The following is a 15,034-nucleotide window of genomic DNA, read 5'->3' on the forward strand; positions in this document are numbered from 1 at the left end:
AACCTTGACAGGATCCATCTCGATGGAAGAAGGGGAAAAAATATATCCCAAAAAGGAAATCTTTTGAACCCCAAACATGCACTTAGAACCCTTCACACACAAGGAATTAGACCGCAAAACCTGAAAAACCCTCCTGGCCTGCTGGACATGAGAGTCCCAGTCATCCGAAAAAATCAAAATATCATCCAGATACACAATCATAAATTTATCCAAATAATCACGGAAAATGTCATGCATAAAGGACTGAAAGACTGAAGGGGCATTTGAAAGACCAAAAGGCATCACCAAATACTCAAAGTGGCCCTCGGGCGTATTAAATGCGGTCTTCCACTCATCCCCCTGCTTAATTCGCACCAAATTATACGCCCCACGGAGATCTATCTTAGAGAACCACTTGGCCCCCTTTATGCGAGCAAACAAATCAGTCAGCAGTGGCAACGGATATTGATATTTAACTGTGATTTTATTCAAAAGCCGATAATCAATACACGGTCTCAAAGAGCCATCTTTCTTAGCCACAAAGAAAAAACCGGCTCCTAAGGGAGATGACGAAGGACGAATATGTCCCTTTTCCAAGGACTCCTTTATATATTCTCGCATAGCAGCATGTTCAGGCACAGACAGATTAAATAAACGACCCTTAGGGTATTTACTACCCGGAATCAAATCTATGGCACAATCGCACTCCCGGTACGGAGGTAATGAACCAAGCTTAGGTTCTTCAAAAACGTCACGATATTCAGTCAAGAATTCAGGAATCTCAGAGGGAATAGATGATGAAATGGAAACCACAGGTACGTCCCCATGCGTCCCCTTACATCCCCAGCTTAACACAGACATAGCTTTCCAGTCAAGGACTGGGTTATGAGATTGCAGCCATGGCAATCCAAGCACCAACACATCATGTAGGTTATACAGCACAAGAAAGCGAATAATCTCCTGATGATCCGGATTAATCCGCATAGTTACTTGTGTCCAGTATTGTGGTTTATTACTAGCCAATGGGGTGGAGTCAATCCCCTTCAGGGGTATAGGAGTTTCAAGAGGCTCCTAATCATACCCACAGCGTTTGGCAAAGGACCAATCCATAAGACTCAAAGCGGCGCCAGAGTCGACATAGGCATCCGCGGTAATAGATGATAAAGAACAAATCAGGGTCACAGATAGAATAAACTTAGACTGTAAAGTGCCAATTGAAACAGACTTATCAAGCTTCTTAGTACGCTTAGAGCATGCTGATATAACATGAGTTGAATCACCGCAATAGAAGCACAACCCATTTTTTCGTCTTAAATTCTGCCGTTCACTTCTGGACAGAATTCTATCACATTGCATATTCTCTGGCGTCTTCTCAGTAGACACCGCCAAATGGTGCACAGGTTTGCGCTCCCGCAGACGCCTATCGATCTGGATAGCCATTGTCATGGACTCATTCAGACCCGCAGGCACAGGGAACCCCACCATAACATCCTTAATGGCATCAGAGAGACCCTTTCTGAAATTCGCCGCCAGGGCGCACTCATTCCACTGAGTAAGCACAGCCCATTTACGGAATTTCTGGCAGTATATTTCAGCTTCGTCTTGCCCCTGAGATAGGGACATCAAGGCCTTTTCCGCCTGAAGCTCTAACTGAGGTTCCTCATAAAGCAACCCCAAGGCCAGAAAAAACGCATCCACATTGAGCAACGCAGGATCCCCTGGAGCCAATGCAAAAGCCCAATCCTGAGGGTCGCCCCCGGAGCAAGGAAATCACAATCCTGACCTGCTGAGCAGGATCTCCAGCAGAGCGAGATTTCAGGGACAAAAACAACTTGCAATTATTTTTGAAATTTTGAAAGCAAGCTCTATTCCCCGAGAAAAATTCAGGCAAAGGAATTCTAGGTTCAGATATAGGAACATGAACAACAAAATCTTGTAAATTTTGAACTTTCGTGGTGAGATTATTCAAACCTGCAGCTAAACTCTGAATATCCATTTTAAACAGGTGAACACAGAGCCATTCCAGGATTAGAAGGAGAGAGAGAGAGAGGAAGGCTGCAATATAGGCAGACTTGCAAGAGATTCAATTACAAGCACACTCAGAACTGAAGGGAAGGAAAAAAAAAAAAAATCTTCAGCAGACTTCTCTTTTCTCTCCTTTCTCTGTCAATTAATTTAACCCTTTTCTGGCCGGTCAAACTGTTATGGTTCTCAATGGCAAGAGAACATAGCCCAGCAAACATAAGTACTAGCTCTTGGAAGGATGGAAACTAAACTGACCATGAACTAAACCTGCCGCACAACTAACAGTAGCCGGGTAGCGTTGCCTACGTTTTTTATCCCTAGACGCCCAGCGCCGGCCGGAGGACTAACTAATCCTGGCAGAGGAAAATATAGTCCTGGCTCACCTCTAGAGAAATTTCCCCGATAGGCAGACAGAGGCCCCCACATATATTGGCGGTGATTTTAGATGAAATGACAAACGTAGTATGAAAATAGGTTTAGCAAAATTGAGGTCCGCTTACTAGATAGCAGGAAGACAGAAAGGGCACTTTCATGGTCAGCTGAAAAACCCTATCAAAATACCATCCTGAAATTACTTTAAGACTCTAGTATTAACTCATAACATCAGAGTGGCAATTTCAGATCACAAGAGCTTTCCAGACACAGAAACGAAACTACAGCTGTGAACTGGAACAAAATGCAAAAACAAACGAGGACTAAAGTCCAACTTATCTGGGAGTTGTCTAGCAGCAGGAACATGCACAGAAATGCTTCTGATTACAATGTTGACCGGCATGGAAGTGACAGAGGAGCAAGGTTAAATAGCGACTCCCACATCCTGATGGAAGCAGGTGAACAGAGGGGATGATGCACACCAGTTCAATTCCACCAGTGGCCACCGGGGGAGCCCAAAATCCAATTTCACAACAGTCTCCATTAAAAATTTAACTTTAAAAACAGCCCTACTGATAGCACTGGCTTCCGCTAGGAGAGTGAGTGATTTGCAAGCATTGTCGATAGACCCCCCCCCCCTTATTTAACAGTCTTTCAGGATAGAATAGTGTTGAAGCCAGATCCAGCATATCTACCAAATGTAGCCTCCAAATTTCATAGAAGTCAGGAAATTTTCTTACCATCATTCTGTGACAATCCAGTCTCAGCGAAAGAGCAGAAATGTCATATGCTAGATATTAGAAGAACATTATTAGAGTACTTGCACAAAACAGAACCATGGAGGCAGAGTAGGGCTCTGTTTGTTTCATTCTAAAACCCAAGGAAGGGGGCGAGTGTAACAAAAGCACCTATCGCCAGATGGATAAGAGATGCGATACATTTGGCTTATACGTCCAAGGGCCAAGCTCCGCCAGACGGCATCAGAGCCCACTCTACTCGAGCCATGGCCTCATCCTGGGCGGAAAGAGCAGACGTCTCCATAGATGTAATATGTAAGGCGGCAACGTGGTCATCCCCTTCCACCTTTTATAGACATTACCGTCTTGATCTATCATCTGAGGCCAACTTAGTTTGGCCGTACAGTACTTAGTACTGTAGTCCCTCCCAGGTGATTAGTCTTTGAATGTCTCTCGTAGGGGTGCTGTCGTGGACTCTGTAAAATCCTATTACCGGTAAGTAAAAACCGTTTTTTACTGAAAACAGAAAAATTTCAAAATTTCATTATCTTGATCACAGAAGCAAAGTTTTGCTGGAACAACAACTATTTTCTATTTGTTTTATGGTTAAGAAAACACACTGTCTACCCAGGAAAAAACATAATTGTTACATAGTGTAATTAAAGCTTTTTTTACATAGCTTGACATTTTTATGGACAGTTTAAGTAGAAATGTTCAAAAATATAAAACTCAAGGATATTTTATTAAAAAATAATTGTTTATTATCTTAGCAGATAACTGTGCCAGGAGATCAGAGGGACAGCTGACATCATCAATTTTAATATCTGATGATCTTGAGATCCCACAAGATACAACTGAAGTGAATGCCATTACTCCAGATATATCATCATCCATTCACGGCAAAGATCTGTCATCTGATCCTATGAAACAGGTCCCATCTTTTGATTCATTACTGTCTACTAAGGAAAATCAAAGTCACAAAAGAGGCATTAAAAAACAAACTGGTCCTAAAGCAAAGAAGTCCTTTTCATGTTCAGAATGTGGGAAATGTTTTAACAAGAAATCAAATTTTGTTATACACCAAAGAACTCACACAGGGGAGAAGCCTTTTTCATGTTCAGAATGTGGAAAATGTTTTATCCAGAAATCAGATTTGGTTTATCACCATATAACTCACACAGGGGAGAAGCCTTTTTCCTGTTCAGAATGTGGGAAATGTTTTACTCTCAAAGTGAATCTTGTTAGACACCAAAGCATCCACATAGGGGAGAAGCCTTTTTCCTGTTCAGAATGTGGGAAATGTTTTACCCAGAAATCAGAATTGGTTAGTCACCAGAGAACTCACACAGTAGAGAAGCCTTTTTCCTGTTCAGAATGTGGGAAATGTTTTACCCATAAATCAACTTTGGTTAGTCACCAGAGAACTCACACAGTAGAGAAGCCTTTTTCCTGTTCAGAATGTGGGAAATATTTTAAATGGAAAACAAGCCTTTATCAACATCAGAGAACTCACACAGGAGAGAAGCCTTTTTCCTGTTCAGAATGTGGGAAATATTTTAAATGGAAAACAAACCTTTATCAACACCAGAGAACTCACACAGGAGAGAAGCCTTTTTCCTGTTCAGAATGTGGGAAATGTTTTAACCAGAAAAGGAATCTTGTTAGTCACCAAAGAACTCACACAGTAGAGAAGCCTTTTTCCTGTTCAGAATGTGGGAAATGTTTTAACAAGAAATCAAATTTTGTTATACACCAAAGAACTCACACAGGGGAGAAGCCTTTTTCATGTTCAGAATGTGGAAAATGTTTTATCCAGAAATCAGATTTGGTTTATCACCATAAAACTCACACAGGGGAGAAGCCTTTTTCCTGTTCAGAATGTGGGAAATGTTTTACTCTCAAAGTGAATCTTGTTAGACACCAAAGCGTCCACATAGGGGAGAAGCCTTTTTCCTGTTCAGAATGTGGGAAATGTTTTAAATGGAAAACAAACCTTTATCAACATCAGAGAACTCACACAGGAGAGAAGCCTTTTTCCTGTTCAGAATGTGGGAAATGTTTTACCCATAAATCAACTTTGGTTAGTCACCAGAGAACTCACACAGTAGAGAAGCCTTTTTCCTGTTCAGAATGTGGGAAATATTTTAAATGGAAAACAAACCTTTATCAACATCAGAGAACTCACACAGGAGAGAAGCCTTTTTCCTGTTCAGAATGTAGGAAATGTTTTAACCAGAAAAGGAATCTTGTTAGTCACCAGAGAACTCACACAGTAGAGAAGCCTTTTTCCTGTTCAGAATGTGGGAAATGTTTTAACCAGAAAAGGAATCTTGTTACACACCAGAGAACTCACACAGTAGAGAAGCCTTTTTCATGTTCAGAATGTGGGAAATGTTTTAAACGTAAAGAGCTTCTTGTTAGACATCAGAGCAGTCACACAGGGGAGAAGCCTTTTACATTTTCTTAATGTGGTGAAATATTTTACTTGGAAAACAAACCTTTATCAACATCAGAGAACTCACACAGGAGAGAAGCCTTTTTCCTGTTCAGAATGTGGGAAATGTTTTACCCATAAATCAACTTTGGTTAGTCACCAGAGAACTCACACAGTAGAGAAGCCTTTTTCCTGTTCAGAATGTGGGAAATGTTTTAACCAGAAAAGGAATCTTGTTAGTCACCAGAGAACTCACACAGTAGAGAAGCCTTTTTCCTGTTCAGAATGTGGGAAATGTTTTAACCAGAAAAGGAATCTTGTTATACACCATAGAACTCACACAGTAGAGAAGCCTTTTTCCTGTTCAGAATGTGGGAAATGTTTTAACCAGAAAAGGAATCTTGTTAGTCACCAGAGAACTCACACAGTAGAGAAGCCTTTTTCATGTTCAGAATGTGGGAAATGTTTTAAACGTAAAGAGCTTCGTGTTAGACATCAGAGCAGTCACACAGGGGAGAAGCCTTTTACATTTTCATAATGTGGTGAAATATTTTACTTGGAAATCTACTGTTAATAAACATCAGAGACGTCACATAGGGGAGAAGCCTTTTTTATGTTCATAATGTTGGAATAGTTTTAACCACAATTGAATCTTCTGAAATGAGTTGTCTCTGGTCATTCCTCATGTTTGCTTACAAAAGGATAAAAGTAAGCTTTATTAATTCCAAATGTAAAACTATATTCATAATTCACCCCCTGAAGGTTAGTCAGTAGGTGACTAATAGAAAAAACATGTACGCCACAGTTCAGTATATAGGATGAGGTGACGTATACATACTCCCTCTCCAAGCCTCATTTCTACGGGTTTCATCGTCCTCACGATAGGCGACTCATCTATTCTTGTCACTGGAGTAGCTTATAAACTTACAAACTATATAGTTTGAGATCTGGGATCTGCCAATATGTGACTGGTTTTCTGACTGTTTCGGATAACATGATACATGATTTTAGTTTTTTTGTCTACTTTCGCTTGAATATAGGTCAATATTAAATAGTCTCCTGATGAGTCGCCTTTGGTGAGGACGATGAAACCCATAGAAATGAGAGGCTTGGAGAGTGAGTGTGTATAAGTCACCTCACCAGTAGCGTAGCTACCGGGGGGCAGACGGTGTGGGCGCCCCGGTCCCGGAGCTCAGAGGGGGCCCACTGTTATGATTCCAATGGCAGGGAATCTCAGAGATACAGCAAAGTCTGCAAACATAAATACCAGCTCATAGGGAAGTGGTAACTAAGCTGACCATATACCTGATCCTAGCACAAACACTAACAGCAGCCAGGGAACGTGCCTACGTTGATCCTAGACGTCTCGCGCCAGCCGGAGAACTAACTAACCCTATCAGGGAAAATAAGACCTCTCTTGCCTCCAGAGAAAAGACCCCAAAGTAATACAAGCCCCCAACAAATAATAACGGTGAGGTAAGAAGAAAAGACAAACGTAAGAATGAACTAGATTTAGCAAAGAGAGGCCCACTGACTAATAGCAGAATATAGTAAGAAGACTTATATGGTCAGCAAAAAACCCTGCAAAATATCCACTCTGAATATCCAAGAACCCCCAAACCGACTGACGGTGTGGGGGGAGAATATCAGCCCCCTAGAGCTTCCAGCGAGAAAAGGAATCACATTTTGTACAAGCTGGACAAAAAAATATGAACAATGCAAATGATCAAAAGTACGAAAGCAGGACTTAGCTTATCTTGCAAAGAACCAGGACCTGAAGACAGGAGCAAACAGAAGTGAACTGATTACAACGATGCCAGGCACTGGACTGAGAATCCAGGAAGTTTAAATAGCAACACCCCAGACCTAACGAAGCAGGTGAGTACAACCTGGGAAAGGACAATCAAAGTGCCAAACCACTAGTGACCACAAGAGGGAGCCAAGAAGTATAGTTCACAACAGCCCACCCAGAGCTATGCTACTGTAACTGCATCACGCCGATACAGTTACATTCTGTGGCAGAGCAGGGAGAATCGATCTCCCTGCTCTGCCGCCCGGCCGCTATGGGGCCCCTGAGCAGGCGGGGGGCCCAGTGCCAGCAGTGGGCGCCCTCCTCTGATCGCAAGGTCAGCTGACCACAATGATGAGGGAAGGAGCTCTGTGTTGCACTCCTTCCCCCATCATCCCCCTGTCAGCGTCTCTGACAGCGGGCGCAATGACGTCACCACCCAGTGCCTGCTGTCAGATGAGCTGGAGCAGGGAGCAGCGATGGAAGGAGGAAGAGAGGTGAGTATTTATTGCTTTTTTATGGGGGGTGCTGCCTTACCCTACAGAATCTGCCTACTGAGGGTGCTGCCTTATCCTACAGAATCTGCCTATGGGGGAGCTGCATTATACTACAGGATCTGCCTATGGGGGGTGCTGCCTTATGCTACTGGATCTGCCTATGGGGGATGCTGCCTCATCCTACAGAATCTGCCTATGAGGGGTGCTGCCTTATCCTACAGAATCTGACTATGGGGGGTGCTGCCTTATTCTACAGAATCTGCCTATGGAGGGTGCTGCCTTATCCTACAGAATCTGACTATGGGGGGAGCTGCCTTATACTACAGGATCTCCAAATGGAAGCTGCCTTATACTACAGAATCTGCCTATGGGGGGGAGCTGCCTTATACTACAGAATCTGCCTATGGGGGGGTGCTGCCTTATACTACAGAATCTGCCTATGGGGGGGGGAGCTGCCTTATCCTTCAGAATCTGCCTATGGGGGGGTGCTGCCTTATTCTACAGGGTCTGCCTATGATTGTGCTGCCTTGTGCTATATTGAGGACTATCTGGCACATTATACTATATGGATGTTATATATGGGGCCATCATACAGTGTGGGGATTACAGTGAGGTGGCCATCATACAGTGTTGGAGCCATCAAACAGTTTGGAGGCTACTAAGGGGTCAGTATACTGTGTATAAGATACCATCATACTGTGTATAGGGGAGATGAACAGGGGTGAGACTCGGGACATTATTAAATGTAAAGTGGGCACTTATTGTTTAGGGGAACTCAGGTTACTGTGACTGTCAAAGGGGCTCACAGAGGGCATTATTACTTTCTAGGGGGCAAAATATGGGCACTGTTTTCTAGGGCGCTTGCACCTGGCATTACTATATTATAGTGGAGTGCTTTAGAATTTAGAAGGGACAGAGAACCACACAGCAGGTGCTCAGTATTGGGGTATCAGGGGCAGTAATAGGGACTCATACGGCAGCAGCGGCTCAGTATTGGGGTATCAGGTGCAGTAATAGGGACACCTACGACAGTAGAGGCTCAGTATTGGGATATCAGTGGCAGTAATAGGGTCACATACGGCAGCAGCGGCTCAGTATTGGGGCATCAGGTGCAGTAATAGGGACACAGACGGCAGCAGCAGCTCAGTATTTGGGGTATCAGGTGCAGTAATAGGGACACATACGGCAGCAGAGGCTCAGTATTGGGGTATCCGGTGCAGTAATAGGGACACATATGGCAGCAGCGGCTCAGTATTAGGCCGGCGTCACACTCAGTGTAAGACAATACGGTCCGTTTTTTACGACCGTAATACGGAGAAATGTTCCCCAAATAGTGGTCCGTATGTCATCCGTAGGCAGGGTGTGGCAGCGTATTTTGCGCATGGCATCCTCTGTATGTAATCCGTATGGCATCCGTACTGCGATATTTTCTCGCAGCCTTGCAAAACCTCACTGCTCAGCCTCACTGCTGAAGCATTCATCATGCTTCATGGATCAGTGATCCAGGAAAGATGAAAAGACAGCCAGAAGCAGGAGAAGACATCACGGGGAACTGCTAGACTGCACTCCATGACCCAAGGAGCTGCAGTTGGGACAGGTAAACATATCATTCATTGTCTGAACTGAAATATCCTGCATGTCTATGGCTCCATTCCCTGACAGCAAGCAAGCTTGAATGGTATCAGAGTCCTTCTACCTTCGGCATTGATTCCTGCTTATATCTATATTTGTTAGCCATATTATACAATTGTTTTTGTTTATAGATATTTAACTCACTTCTGTTTGTCCTTTTGCTAAGAGTTCACATCACTTTTTCAAAGCGGTTTATGATCCATGTAGACCTGGACATTTGTTTATCTGATCACTACATTTATTGTGTCCTGCTGTCTCAACTGAGTTAGATTGATTGGTAATCAGAGGGGGAGAAACACCCCCCAAAAAAAAAAGTGAGATCTAAGCTCGCCTTCTATAAATGTAGACATAGCTTGGGGATGCATTCATGCAGGGGTGCATTCATGCACTATTATTCATGTACATTTTTTCAAAGTACTTGTTTTTCTAAGTATTCAGCAGTTATAACATGGCAGTTAGACAGGGCAGGAGACAGGTAAGACCATCTAAATCTATTCCCTATTCACTTGAAACAGAACAAATAATCACCATATGTATCTGTATAATCTATATCCTGGCTGCTGCATTCACTCACATTCACCGACCTTGCACTAACTCTTTACACTCCATCCATATCGGCCCCTCTGTCCTTGCCTCTCCTATGTATAGCACTCATGCTCTGTTCACATTGCTTAACAGCACAGATCCACAGAGTCCCACCATCCAACACAAGAGACGCTCTCACAAATCACTCAACCATCTGCTCACTCTTTCTATCCTCCTCCTAGTGGCTGGATACATCTCTCCAAACCCCGGCCCCCCATGTTATAGCCAGTCAAACCTCCCAATTGCTACCCCCAGAAACCCCTCTAGCCTTATTAATATTTCATGCGTGCCTTCTGTCTCTTTGAATTGTGCCCTTTGGAATTCTCGCTCTGTGTGTAATAAACTCTCCTTCATTCATGACTTCTTCCTTTCTAACTCTTAATTTCCTGGCTCTTACTGAAACCTGGATCCAGCAGTCAGACACCACTGCTGCTGCTCTCTCATATGGTGGACTACACTTTTCTCATACTCCAAGATCAGACAACAGAGCAGGTGGAGGCGTTGGTCTGCTCCTTTCACCCAAATGTGCCTTCCAAGTTATCTCCCAAGTACCCTCACTTGTCTTCCCTTCCTTTGAGGTCCATGCTGTCAGACTCTACGTCTCCTTCTCCATGCGAGTGGCGGTGGTGTACCGTCCTCCCGGCCCCTCTCACCAGTTCCTGGATCATTTTGCCACCTGGCTTCCACACTTTCTCTCCTGTGACACCCCCACCCTCATCATGGGTGATTTCAACATCCCCATTGCTTCTCCCCTCTCCCCATCTGCTTCTCACCTTTTGTCTCTAACCTCCTCCTTCAGCCTCTCGCAGCATACTAACTCTCCAACACATGATGATGGAAACTCCCTTGACTTGGTCTTCTCCCGGCTTTGCTCACTGGATGATTTCACAAACTCCCCTCTCCCGCTCTCTGACCACAACCTTCTTTCATTCTCTATCAAGAACTGCAATCCCGCTCAGGTCACCCCCTCTTTCCACACTTATAGAAACACTAGATTGTGGCCCGATTCTAATGCATCGGGTATTCTAGAATATGCATGTCCCCGTAGTATATGGACAATGATGATTCCAGAATTCGCGGCAGACTGCGCCCGTCGCTGATTGGTCGAGGCAACCTTTATGACATCATCGTCGCCATGGCAACCATTATGACATCTACGTCGATACTGTGCCCGTCGCGGGATTTCCACTATGACATCATCGTCGCCATGCTGTGCCCGTCTCTGATTGGTCGAGGCCTGGCGGCCTCGACCAATCAGAGACGCGGGATTTCCAGGACAGACAGACAGACAGAAAGACAGACAGACAGACAGACAGACAGACAGACGGAAAAACCCTTAGACAATTATATATATAGATACAGGCCATTAACACCCAGAAACTTATGAAGAACTTGCAGTCCTCATTGGCCCCAATCTCCTCCATCTCATGTCCTGATTCTGCTCTGAAGCATTACAATGAAACCCTGCAAAGTGCCCTGGATGAAGCTGCACCTCCTATACATAGAACAACTCGGCACAGACGGCGACAACCGTGGCACACGCTGCAAACACGTTTCCTGCAGCGGTGCTCCAGGTGCGCCGAACGTCTGTGGAGAAAATCTAATCTTCCCGAAGATTTCATCCATTATAAGTTCATGCTAAAAACATACAACTCTGCCCTTCACCTCTCCAAACTTATTTCAACACCCTTATCACCTCGCTGTCCAATAACCCTAAACGTCTCTTTGACACTTTCCGGTCCCTACTCAACCCAAGAGAGCAGGCCCCAACCACAGATCTCCGCACTGACGATCTGGCCAATTACTTCAAAGAAAAAATTGACCACATTCGACAGGAAATCATCTCCCAATCTCTTCATACCAAGCACTGTCCTCCCTCCCCCACTGCATCTAGTTCACTCTGACTTTGAACCAGTTACAGAAGAAGTAAGCAGGCTCCTTGCATCTTCTTGCCCGACCACGTGTACCAGTGACCCCATTCCGTCACATCTCCAGTCCCTTTCCCCAGCTGTCACCTCTCACCTAACAAAAATATTCAACCTTTCCCTCACTTCCGGTATTTTTCCCTCCTCATTTAAGCATGCCATCATACATCCATTGCTTAAAAAGCCCTCCCTCGACCAAAATTGTGCCGCTAATTATAGACCTGTCTCTAACCTTCCCTTCATCTCTAAACTCCTCGAACGCCTGGTCCACTTCCGTCTTACCCGCTATCTCTCAGATAACTCTCTTCTCGACCCTCTTCAATCTGGTTTCCGCTCTTTACACTCTACTGAAACTGCCCTCACTAAAGTCTCTAATGACCTACTAACAGCTAAATCTAATGGTCACTACTCCATGCTAATTCTCTTGGATCTCTCCGCAGCATTCGATACTGTGGATCATCAGCTCCTCCTCACTATGCTCCGCTCCATCGGCCTCAAGGACACCGTTCTCTCCTGGTTCTCCTATCTCTCTGACCGATCCTTCACTGTATGTTTTGCTGGTTCCTCCTCCTCTCACCTTCCCCTTACTGTTGGGGTTCCTCAAGGATCAGTCCTAGGCCCCCTCCTCTTCTCTTTGTATACTGCCCCTATTGGACAAACAATCAGTAGATTTGGTTTCCAGTACCATCTCTATGCTGACGACACCCAATTATACACCTCTTCTCCTGATATCACGCCGACCTTTTTAGAAAACACCAGTGATTGTCTTACCGCTGACTCTAACATCATGTCCTCCCTCTATCTGAAACTGAACCTGTCAAAAACTGAACTCCTCGTGTTCTCTCCCTCTACTAACCTACCTTTGCCTGACATTGCCATCTCTGTGTGCGGTTCCACCATTACTCCAAAGCAACATGCTCGCTGCCTTGGGGTTATCCTTGATTCCGAGCTTTCATTCTCCCCCCACATCCGATCACTGGCTCGCTCTTCTTATCTGCATCTCAAAAACATTTCTAGAATTCGCCCTTTTCTTACTTTCGACTCTGCAAAAACTCTTACTGTCTCACTTATTCATTCTCGTCTGGACTATTGTAACTCTCTACTAATCGGCCTACCTCTTACCAAACTCTCCCCGCTCCAGTCTGTCCTGAATGCTGCTGCCAGGATCATATTCCTCGCCAACCGTTACACCGATGCCTCTACTTTGTGCCAGTCATTACACTGGCTACCCATCCACTCTAGAATCCAGTACAAAACTACTACCCTCATCCACAAAGCACTCCATGGCTCAGCACCACCCTACATCTCCTCTCTGGTCTCGGTCTACCAACCTACCCGCGCCCTCCGCTCCGCAAATGACCTCAGGTTAGCATCCTCAATAATCAAAACCTCCCACTCCCGTCTCCAAGACTTTACACGTGCGGCGCCGATTCTTTGGAATGCACTACCTAGGTTAATACGATTAATCCCCAATCTCCAAAGTTTTAAGCGTGCCCTAAAAACTAATTTGTTCAGATTGGCCTACCGCCTCAATGCATTAACCTAACTATCCCTGCGTGGCCTAATAAAAAAAAAAAAAAAAACATAATCAGGTTCCTCGCATCATTTTCTCATACACTTTCAGCAGTTAATAGCCCTCTGTGTCTGTACTCCTAGATACTTAGGCAGTTAACTGGTTCATGCAGCTTTACATGAACACCCGAGCCTTATACTATGGCTGGTCCAAATAACTAAAGCAATTGTAACCATCCACCTCTCGTGTCTCTCCTTTTCCTCATAGGTTCCTCCTGGTATCTGTTTTAAACTGTGATTTCTGTTATTCTGTAATGTCTATTGTCTGTACAAGTCCCCTCTATAAGTTGTAAAGCGCTGCGCAAATTGTTGGCGCTATATAAATAAAATTATTATTATTATTAAAACCGACATCTAATGGATTTATGGCCTCAAATGTTCGGTAAAACATATATGCAGTGTGTATGTGTATGTATGTATATATGTATATATATATATATATATATATATATATATATATAATATATTTTTTTTTTTTTCTGTATTTATATTTTATTCAGCGCGATATATGTGAAAAGCCGGTAATTCAATTGCCGGCTTTTAATTTATCCTTCCCAAACTCGACATGATATGAGACATGATTACATACAGTAAACCATCTCATATCCCTTTTTTTTTTTTTGCATATTCCACACTACTAATGTTAGTAGTGTGTATGTGCAAAATTTGGGCGCTGTAGCTGCTAAAATAAAGGGTTAAATCGCGGAGAAAACTGGCGTGGGCTCCCGCGCAATTTTCTCCGCCGGAGTGGTAAAGCCAGTGACTGAGGGCAGATATTAATAGCCTAGAGAGGGTCCATGGTTATAGGACCCCCCCTGGCTAAAAACATCTGCCCCCAGCCACCCCAGAAAAGGCACATCTGGAAGATGCGCCTATTCTGGCACTTAGCCACTCTCTTCCCACTCCCGTGTAGCAGTGGGATATGGGGTAATGAAGGGTTAATGTCACCTTGCTATTGTAAGCTGACATTAAGCCAGGTTAATAATGGACAGGCGTTAATTATGACACCTATCACTTATTAATCCAATAGTACTAAATGGTTAATAAAACACACAATATTACAAAGTCCTTTAATGAAATAAAGACACAGGGTGTTGTAATATTTTTTTATTCTCTTAATCCAGCTGAAGACTCTCGTTCTGTAACAAAGGAAAAAAAACAACAATATTCCATACCTTCCGTAGTTATGTCCCACGATGTAATCCATCTGAAGGGGTTAAATCATTTTACAGCCAGGAGCTGTGCTAATGCACTGGCTCCTGCCTGTAATTCCCCGGGTATTGAATGGAAAGCAAGGTGATATGTAGTTACCTTGAGTTGCGGTGAGGCATCCCCTGCTGGATGTCCTCATATGAACTCGAGCATGGGAACTTTTACCAGGCTCCAGTTCATGAGGACATCCAGCAGAGAGTGCCTCACCGCGACTCAAGGTAATTACAGATCACCCTGCTTTCCATTCAGTACCCGGGGAATTACAGGCAGGAGCC

General features: G+C 44.0%; 2 protein-coding genes across 2 annotated transcripts in view; one reads left to right on the top strand and one right to left on the bottom strand.

Annotated features, from left to right (window-relative positions):
- LOC143767130 (uncharacterized) overlaps positions 1 to 6,138 on the top strand; it is a 30,035-nt gene extending 23,897 nt beyond the window's left edge. The window contains exon 4 of the mRNA XM_077255153.1: positions 3,884 to 6,138. Within this exon, the coding sequence (XP_077111268.1) occupies positions 3,884 to 5,580 (1,697 nt within the window). The 3' untranslated portion in view covers positions 5,581 to 6,138. The remainder of the gene's footprint in view (positions 1 to 3,883) is intronic.
- Positions 1 to 15,034, bottom strand: part of LOC143766935 (gastrula zinc finger protein XlCGF66.1-like) — a 193,120-nt gene that overhangs the window by 45,292 nt on the left and 132,794 nt on the right. The gene's annotated exons all lie outside the window — the stretch shown is intronic.

Source organism: Ranitomeya variabilis, chromosome 4 (genome assembly GCF_051348905.1).
Source record: "Ranitomeya variabilis isolate aRanVar5 chromosome 4, aRanVar5.hap1, whole genome shotgun sequence".
NCBI lineage: Eukaryota > Metazoa > Chordata > Amphibia > Anura > Dendrobatidae > Ranitomeya > Ranitomeya variabilis.